Below are 9,861 nucleotides of genomic sequence, written 5' to 3'. Positions count from 1 at the left end.
AGCAGAGCAACATGATGCTGGACCTCCAAAACATCTGCTGATGTTTATCATATATATATATATATATATATATATGTATATATATATATATATATATATATATATATATATATGTTAAATGATTGAATGATCATCAAACACTACTGTAAATAATAATTTTATTGCAATTAATTCTCTTCTAACAAATGGTGTCATGGATGGGGGGAGTACATGTTTCAGACTGCCCCACCCAGCCTATAGTGTATTGAAGATTTCATGCACAGTTTCCATTTCATGTTGGGAATATACAGATATTCAAATATTAAGCTTATTTCATACCATAAAGAGGAAGGAAACCAGCACAGACAACTGATTTGTGGTTTCCATACTTTCAAAAAAGTCACAAGTTTTGTTTAAGATTGCGTGAGCTGTGCTATTTATTACTTTAGATAAGTGATTGTTGATGCACAGATCTGATGAACCCTTTAGTCTAACAGTGGCTAACAGTACCTGTCTGTGTCTGGTACTGTACATTTATGTCAGGTAACGACCCTCATTTACTGGATCACCACTATCGATACCCTCTGCAAGTCGTTCCCTTTGAAACGTAATTCTTTGTGGCACACATTCAACAACATGTGGAAACATTCCTCAGAGATTTTGCTCCATATCAACATGACGGCATCACACAGTTAGTGAAGATTTGTTGGCTGCACAGCCCTCGCGTAAATCTCCCGTTCTACCACATCCCAAAGGTGCTGTGTGTAGAGGCCATATGAATACAGTGCACACTGTCATGTTCAAGAAACCCGTTCAAGATGATTTGAGCTTTCTGACATGGTGTGTTATTCTGCTGGTGTCATGGTCTGGGTGAGTGCTGGCGTAATTATCTGTTTTGCTGCCTCCACCTCTGGGTGGAGTCGCCGTGCTCTGGCACGCCTCCTCACCTGTGAGCAATTTTGCTGCCAGCATTTAAGACCACCGCTCACCCCTACTCGCCGCCAAGTGTTCAGCTAACCATAGTTACTGATGGTCACCACAGTCTTAGTCTAAAGAGGTGTTTTTCACAGAAAGCCACTGATGCTATGTTTATCTCTGTAGACTTCCAGCCGACTGCTGCGCTCAATCCCGAACAATACTCACCCTCATCCTGTTGCTGGTTTAATCGTGGCTGTTCAGTTTCTCGCATCTGCAGTTTATTCTACTCACCTGGCTGCTCTCCAGTCGTCGTCACAGCGCCCTACGGATTACCCGCTCTGGAATCTGGCTGCTCATTCGGACCTTTTGACCTCTCCCCTTTCGTCAGCTGTAAGACTGAGATGACTCAACTTTGATTCTCCTCTTCTGGACTTCAGGGCTTTGTCATTAAATCTCCTCTTTTCTTTGCAGTGTTCGGAGACTCCCAGTTGCATTTCCCGATGCCCTTCCCCCTAGCCTTGAACCTAAGTCTACTAAATGAATTAACGTTCCTCATGTTTAACATGTTTGTGCTTAGTTCTAGTCATAGTTTGTCGTTTATGTCATAGATCTAGAACAGCGGTCCCCAACCCCCGGGCCTCGGACCGGTACCGGTCCGTGAGTCGTTTGGTACAGGGCCGCGAGAGTTGAGGCTCAGGTGTGAAATGTATAGTTTTCAGGGTTTTTATTGGTTTTCAGCCTTATTTTGTTATCATTTTTATCATTAACTTGGTTTTCCTGGGTCTTTTCACGTGTGTTATGAATAAATTTTCTTTTTTTCGGTACTGGTACTAGTTCGAAAGGAGCCAGCTGAGGTGGTTCGGGCATCTGACAAGGATGCCCCCTGGGCGCCTCCTGGGTGAGGTGTTCCAGGCATGTCCCACCGGGAGGAGGCCCCGGGGCAGACCCAGGACACGCTGGAGAGATTATATCTCTCGGCTGGCCTGGGAACGCCTTGGTGTTCCCCCGGATAAGCTGGATGAGGTGGCTGGGGAGAGGGAGGTCTGGGCCTCTTTGCTTAGGCTGCTGCCCCCGCGACCCGGCCTTGGATAAAGCGGATGAAGATGGATGGATGGATGGATGGTACTAGTTTTATTTTGTTGTATTTATCCGCGACACCTTAAAGGCCGGTCCGTGAAAATATTGTCGGGCATAAACCGGTCCGTGGCGCAAAAAAGGTTGGAGACCGCTGATCTAGAAAACCTTAATTCATAGGTTATAGTCCTCATTTCTGGTTATCCCTACCAGTTCTTAGTTTATAGTTCATATTCTTGATCTCTTGGCTATAAAGTCTTAAAAGTAAACCATGTTATCTTGTGCTTCCATGTGAGTTTTGCTCTGAGTCAGTCTGTTTGGTGCGGCCTCGGCTGTGACAGCTGGAAGCAGTCATCAGAAAATAGTCATACAGGGATGAACGTGGTCAACAACAATTTTCATGCAACACTGCTCAAATGGCACTAAGTTACCCATAGTGTTATCGGAAAATATCCCCCAAACTACTACACCACCAGCCTGAGCTGCCAATACACATCAGCATGGATCCATGATGCTTTCATGCTGTTTACACCAAATTCTGAACCTTCCACCTGAATGTTACACCAGAATTTGACTCATCAGATCAGACGATGTTTCTCCAATCTTCTGTCCAGTTGTGAGCCATTTAATTTTTAGCCTGTACATGTGTATGAGAACCTTGTTAGTTCAGACTGTAGTTTACTTTGTGTGCATAAAATAAAATGATGGCACATTATCAAGACGCTGAAGAGTTTCACTTCAACATTTCGTCTGTTGTTTCACACTTCAGTGAACACAGTGAGGAAAACAGCCACACCTTTCTAATCATTAATATTCAGGTTTTACCCTTAAAATGCCTGAAAATTTCAGCGAGGTGTCACAAATTTGTTGTCATTTGGTGCCAAGTCTTGGCACTGTTGGCTCCTCAGTCATTATCAGTGTATGACACATTTAGTGTCACGTGTTGTTGGATTTGTGCCTTCATTAGACACATCAAATCTCATTTTAAATGGGGAGAAGTGCTCTTTTTGGTGATCAGTACTTCTGCAGTATATCCGTTCCATGCTGCTCTGATGGTTGACTTCTGAACATTACACAATGAAAAAACATGCAAGGTTAATGGTGCCTGTGTCAGCCCAGGACACTCTTGCAAAAGAATGTTTTAATCTCAGCAGTTTCACTTCCTGTTTATTAAAAAAACATTTAAAAAAAGTTCAGAAATCCTTTGTTTGCTCTGCTCCACTGTGACTTCCCAGACCGTTATTGACATCAAGCGGGGAGGCATTAGAGTTGGGTACTTAAAATATTCAAGAACTTTCCACTTTCCAGAATTTAACAGTGTGTCCATTCTGTTTGAATCTGATTTCAGTTTGTGATGTGCTTTTTGTTGCAGTTGTAAAGGTCTAAATGACTAATCAGACACTTACTCTTCAGCATGATGTGGAGATGGGGAGGAGACAGGAAGTGACATGAAAGGCAAAAAGATAGAAGAGCACTAAGAATTAAAGCAACGCTCCCCAACCTTTTTTTGCACCACGGACCGGTTTATGTCCGACAATATTTTCACGGACCAGCCTTTAAGGTGTCGCGGATAAATACAACAAAATAAAACCGGTACCAGTACCAAAAAAAGAAGATTTATTCATAACACACGGGAAAAGACCCAGGGAAACCGAGGTAATGGTAAAAACAATAAAAAAAAATGATAAAAAACAAAAATAACCCTGAAAACCATAAATTTCACACCCAAGCCTCAACTCTCGCGGCCCGGTACTGGTCTGTGGCCCGGGGGTTGGGGACCGCTGATTTAAAGCATATGGAACAAAGGCTGACTGGCTGACAGATGATGGGTAGGAAAAGGTTTAATGACAGAATTCAGTTTGACAGTATGGGAAAATAGGGTTGATGTAAAGTGTTATGTGAAGCGTGTACGGCGAGCAGAGAATGGACTGTGAAAAAATTCCTGGAAGCATGTAATGTTTTTAGTTTCAGTGTAAAATCATCTGGAAACGCAACATTTCCACTTATTTTTTTGTAATTCAACATGTTTTACGTGTGATATAAAATCTCTGTTGGAGGAGTACATTTTATATGGGCAGCTTTTTAAACTAACTACCTTACTAAACACACCGTAAACTGAGAGTCACATCTCTACAAGAATATCCGCATTTTAATTTGGTGATTTAGAAAATGTCTAAATGTTGTCATACTTCACTCTAATCTGTTAATTAATCTGTTTTACACTGCTGGAAACACGAAACACACCAAGGATTCCTGTAAGGAGAGTAAACTTCAATGTTGCAAATAATTAACTGGAATGAAAATGCTTATTGTTTGCACTAAATCACCAGATTTATCTTGTTTTTTTTCACAATAGTGTTGGATTTTACTGATATATTTTGTATGATTTTTAGAGATTTTTATTTGCTAGCATCTCTGGAGTAGGTGGCACTCACAGGGATCATTTTCTGTGGAAGAAGAGTCATATGATCTGTGAAACGCCCCTTTGGCATTGGTCATGTGAACACACAGGGGAAACCCTCATATAACTTAGCCAGTTGAGAACCAGCTTCATGTGACAGTTTATCCCATTCGCCAATGTTAGGGTAAGTGAATCTAGATGACAGAAACATATCCTGGGTACACTGGACCTCCTTTGCAGTATAGAGCTCAGACAGAAACAACTGACTTCCAACAGAGACACTGATCAGAGGACAAGGAGACAGACTGGGGCTGCTTTCCAAAAGTACTTCCCATCTTATCTCCTATTTCTAACTTCTTTGCCTTTAGTTTAAGAAAAAGTGGGCAAAAGTGTTTTTGGACGTTGCTTATTGTTTAGATTTTCATGTGTGTTTCCATTGTATTTGCCTAGTTGTAGGTGCTGATTGTTTTATCATTGTCTTTCTTTGATCTTGTGTGTCTTGAATATTTTGACCCCAGTGTTTCAAGTTTTTCATTATTTTCATGGATTAGTGGTAACTGATGATACTCTCAGTTTTGTCTTTAGGTTTTAAAGTTAAAAGTCCTGTTTTTCGCATGTGTCTTGTGTAGCCTTTGTATCTGTGTTGTGTTCTCATTAAGTGTTTGCATTTGACATTCAGTTTTACTTCCCCTAGCTGTGTTCACTTCCTCTGAGTTGTGTGAATTTATAACTTCAGTTCTATTTATTGCCACATCATATTGTTGCCCACAGATGTTTCCTGTTGTTATCCCTGGGATGTCTTCTGTTGTCTTGGATTTAGTTTTCATCTGCCTTTTGATAAAAGTTTATTCTTATTTGATTCCTAGATGTGCGTGAGTCTGAGTGATTCTGGATTTGGGTCCTTATTCACCATAACCTTGACATCAGCTTTATTAAAGAGGCAAATCAAAAAATGGTGTTGATCTAAAAGTGGCATGATAAAAGACTATTGTATAATCATTCAATAAAATAGTTTAAATCGTTAGGTATAATATGTTATTATACATGAAGCCCAGAAAATAATGTAATGTACATAGTATGGTGACATTTATATGGCTATATGTGCTTAGGCCAGATGTGTGCACTCTGATACTGATACACGTGCTAATATGAAGGTAATTAGGGGTGAATTTGTTCACCTAGTATTCTATTGTCAAATTTCTTTTCAGAGCCAGATATACATTTTCAAAAACATGTCAAAACCACCCTGTGCACATGTCTGGGCACACTGTATCCTCTTTGGGTATATGTAAAATAGTGTACAGATGCTCAGTGACTGATATTTAGGTTCCTCTTATGTGAAAAATACTGACTGTTTGTACAGAAGTTGGCAGTAATGTACAACTGTTTGTGGGACAAGAGGCAGTAGAAGAGTGTTTCTCTCTCTATCTCTCTCACTTTCTACCTCTTGCATTGTTTGTTGATTTAATGGTTAGGAGGAGGCGCTGGTTTCTCGATTAATTTGGCTGAGATGGGCATCTGGCTACCAGCAGTTGTCTCAATGCACTTAATATTATAGGAAAGAACTGAGAGTGAAGTGTTCTAGTGGAGTGATAGTGGTACTATAAAATATATATATTGGAAAGCTGGGTATACAAGTCTGCAGCAGTCCAGGAGTTGGGTTGACTGTCTTTGATTAAGTTCCACAGAATAATTGTTTCCATCAGAGTGCTTGCTAGGCTTAATACAAATTCAGTGCAGCCATACTTGAACTTATTCCTGTTAGTATACAGTGTGTGTGACTATGAGCATGGTTTTCTGGAAAACATTCAATTCTATAGTTAGTAGAGTCATAGATAACTAGGAAAACAATCACAACACATCATCTACTCAACACATGTCCACAAGGGGTCACTGTAGACCACAGATTGGATAAATAGCACATGTCTTACAAGTTGCTAATCAAGCTAGCAACAGTTAAACTAAACTAGACCTTCCCAAAGTGTGGGGCCCGCCCACACTTTAAAACCTGAAGATAGTCAGATTAACAGTAACAGTATTTTGTCTCTATCTGCCATTCTGCAATTCATCTCATGTAAACAATAACGTGGCGCACAGCGTGACGAGAAAAAAGGCACATACACTGTGAAACTCTGTATTCCTCGTCCACATGTAAACGCAAAAAAGGAGTTTTATAAAATCTCCGTTTTCGGTGATTGGCAACGCCGTTTATGGACGAAACAGCTGCGTTTTCAAAAATACCCGTGTAGGTGCGGACGTAGCGTAAAAGAGTTAGTAGTGTATTTCCTTACTACCTGTAATTTATTGCAGTTTACTTGTATTTGCTTAATTGCTTACTAAATGTTTGAGGTGTGAAATAAACCGCAATGGAGCAAAATATGGGTGTGTGTGGTTGGAGGATGCGTTTGTGCGTGTGTGCGTGCACGCGCAAGAAGGGGGGGCGAATATTTTTCTTGTAAAACAAAGGGGGGCTTAGCAAAAAAAGTTTGGGAACCACTAAACTAAACAATAGAAAAGTCCTTTATTCCTAATAACGCTAGATGTAATCATGGCGGGAGATTATGGCCACTGCTATTAACTTGGTGCTAAATGTTTGGCGACTGTGGCTCAGGGGGTTGGGAAGCATATCTGTAACCGGAAGGTCGCAGGTTCGATCCCTGGGCTCTCTGTCCTGGTCGTTGTGTCCTTGGGCAAGACACTTTACCCTACCGCCTACTGGTGTTGGCCAGAGGGGCCGATGGCGTGATATGGCAGCCTCGCCTCTGTCAATCTGCCCCAGTGCAGCTGTGGCTACAACCGTAGCTGCCTCCACCAGTGTGTGAATGCGAGAATGAATGAATAGTGGCATTGTAAAGCGCTTTGGGTGCCTTGAAAAGCGCTATATAAATCCTATCCATTATTATTTCTATCAACATGGTATAAAAGTACTGAGGCATAATTTTAACATGCACAAACAATTAGAAGCAGTATCCTGCCAGTTAACTGCCAAAAGAAATAACGCTTACAGGTTCATTGACGCACAACTGTGGTTCTCTGCAGCAGCTCCTTTAGTGCTGAGCACATGACTGCTGATGCACTTATTTACTTGCTTGATTCTTGACATTTTTGGATGAATTACAGTAGTCCAGCCTAGAAGTAATAAATGCATTTACTAGTTTTTCAGTGTCACTCTGAGACGGGATGTTTCTAATTTTAGAAATATTGGGCAATAGAAGATAGCAGTCATACAATAGGTTTAATACGTGCATTGAAACTTAACCTGGTCAAAAACGGTTTTGTCATCACTACCCGAGTCACCTGTTCTTTTTATCCAGGAGACATTGTGTGTTAAAGATTTGCTCTCAGCCCTCTCAAAAGAGAGCTTCACACTCACTTTGCAAAGAAAACCTACATTAAAACTTAATGTACATGAGAGAAAATCTATTTATGATCCTGGTAATAAACTGGCCCGGAACCGTACGATTTTAAAACTGATTAAAAATATTCCATATTTGTATTTTAAGAAGCTATTCTGCATGTAAACCACTGTATAACAACCACTTCTTCATTTCAGTGTGGGAGTTTAGAGACTCTCATCTGTTTATGCATGTTGACCATGTCCAGTTGAAGGAAGACAGTCTAATATTTCTTTTATATTTTCTAACCACAGAAGACCCTGTTATCAAAGACTACATCCTCAACAACTGATGGAGACTAACTGGAAAACAGTATGTGTCATGTTGATGTGATTTAAGAAGCGAGAGAAGAAGCGATGAGTTTAAGTGCAGCAGCGAGTGGATTGGTCCTCTTCCTTCTCTCTCTAACAGGTTTATGTGTACCTGGTTTTCACACATTCAGTATCTGCAGGAGTTACTTTTTAATGTAAAATTACAATACATAAGGGATTTATTTTTGTAGACCCAGTACACTCTTAGAAGGGATGTGTTAAAATTGACACATCATGTGTTAAATTTTAACACATGTGCTGCATCAGATTAGGGACAACACATGATGTGTCAGTTTTAACACAATTAATGTGTCTGCTCCTTTAACACATCTTCTGTGTTAAAAAATGTAAACACAAAGATGTGTTATTTTGACACAAAGATGTGTTAAAATGTGTACATTTCAATTTTTTTTTAAAAAGGAGAAAAAAGATGGGTATATATTATACACTTATTGAATTCCATTTTTTATTTGGCATATTATAAATCATTACAAACTGAATGAACAACAACTGTCAGAATCTTTTCAATTAAAATGTTTTAAATTCAATTTTAGCCAAAGCTATATCACAATTTTTACTTTACAAAATCAAACAAAATTCATATCTGACTAGCTTTCTATCTCTCTAGATCATTAAAATGTCAAAAAAAATTGAAAAAAGGGCAATCATATATATGATTGCCCTTTTTTCAATTTTTCAATTTTTTCAATATATATATATAATGTTCTGATATAATCCAGACAATACATGAATTAAAATTTTTAAAGGTAACAATTGTCATCTTCAACAAATTGTCAACATTTAACAAATGTGCAGTTGCATGCAAACAGAAAAACATACATTTTGGCGAATATAGCATCCAGGTTATACAATTTTGTACCTTGGGTTTAAATACAAAAATCAAAAATTTCAGCCAATCAGTTCATATTGTCTGACCTTTCCACTGCACAGGCATAAAAATGGTCAGTCCTGATAAGCAGTGTATTTGACAAAGATGCCAAATGAGGTTTCTCACCTCTGTGAACAGAGACTCTCTACATTTTGGACAGGTGAACATTTTACTTGCATCCTTTAATCTGTGCAATCAGCTCCAGTACTTTGGTTTTCCTTTGGGTGGACAGCGGCAGGTCATAGACAAACTCAAAGAAGGTGAAGACGGAGCCAAGTGGTGCTGGATAGGACAAGTTACATACCCAGTACAGTTTGAAAAGCTTATCCACAGCACACGTCAGGCCATCATTCAGAGAAATGGTTACTCTGTCATTCTTAGCAACAATGATGTACTGCCTGGTTGCCCTCTTTAGATCACCGATGCATATCAGCTGGGGTTGGTGTGTTGTGGATGATGCTTCAGGATCACTGCAAAGCGATGCAATACTTGTTCCAGGCTTGGAGATGGGGGAAGATAAAGATAGTATTCAGTGAGGTGTAGACAAATGCTTTCCTCAGGTAAATACTAGGGGTGCAACGATATTCGTATCGATATTGAACCGTTCGATACAGTGCTTTCGGTTCGGTACGCATATGTATCGAACAATACAACATTTGTAATTTATTTTATCAATTTTCCTTCTGACGATGCTGTCTGTGTTGAGCGCTCAGTGAATCTGTGTTCGACTACTCCGCCTAGGCTGCACTGTCGAGCGCAGATCCACTGAGCGCTCAACACAGACAGCATAGTCAGAAGGAAGAGCGCAGGGCAAGCTAGTGAGACAGAAGTTAAGCTCTCCTTGCAAGATGGACCTCCCCCACTCTCATTCAGATCTGGCGTTTGGAATTATTT

At 40.0% G+C, this 9,861-nt stretch overlaps 1 protein-coding gene across 1 annotated transcript in view; it reads left to right on the top strand.

Moving 5' to 3' along the window:
• Positions 1-7,996: 7,996 nt before the first annotated feature.
• The window catches only part of LOC146667465 (uncharacterized), a 40,634-nt gene continuing 38,769 nt past the window's right edge, over positions 7,997-9,861 (top strand). Inside the window, exon 1 of the mRNA XM_085409124.1 lies at positions 7,997-8,178. Within this exon, the coding sequence (XP_085265250.1) occupies positions 8,124-8,178 (55 nt within the window). The 5' untranslated portion in view covers positions 7,997-8,123. The remainder of the gene's footprint in view (positions 8,179-9,861) is intronic.

The sequence above is a fragment of the Rhamphochromis longiceps genome, linkage group LG6 (assembly GCF_057381845.1).
Source record: "Rhamphochromis longiceps isolate RC_006_pf linkage group LG6, R_longiceps_female_GT1.1, whole genome shotgun sequence".
Lineage (NCBI taxonomy): Eukaryota > Metazoa > Chordata > Actinopteri > Cichliformes > Cichlidae > Rhamphochromis > Rhamphochromis longiceps.
The sequence above is the reverse complement of the archived record's forward strand: the minus strand, read 5'-3'. Positions and strand labels throughout refer to the sequence as shown.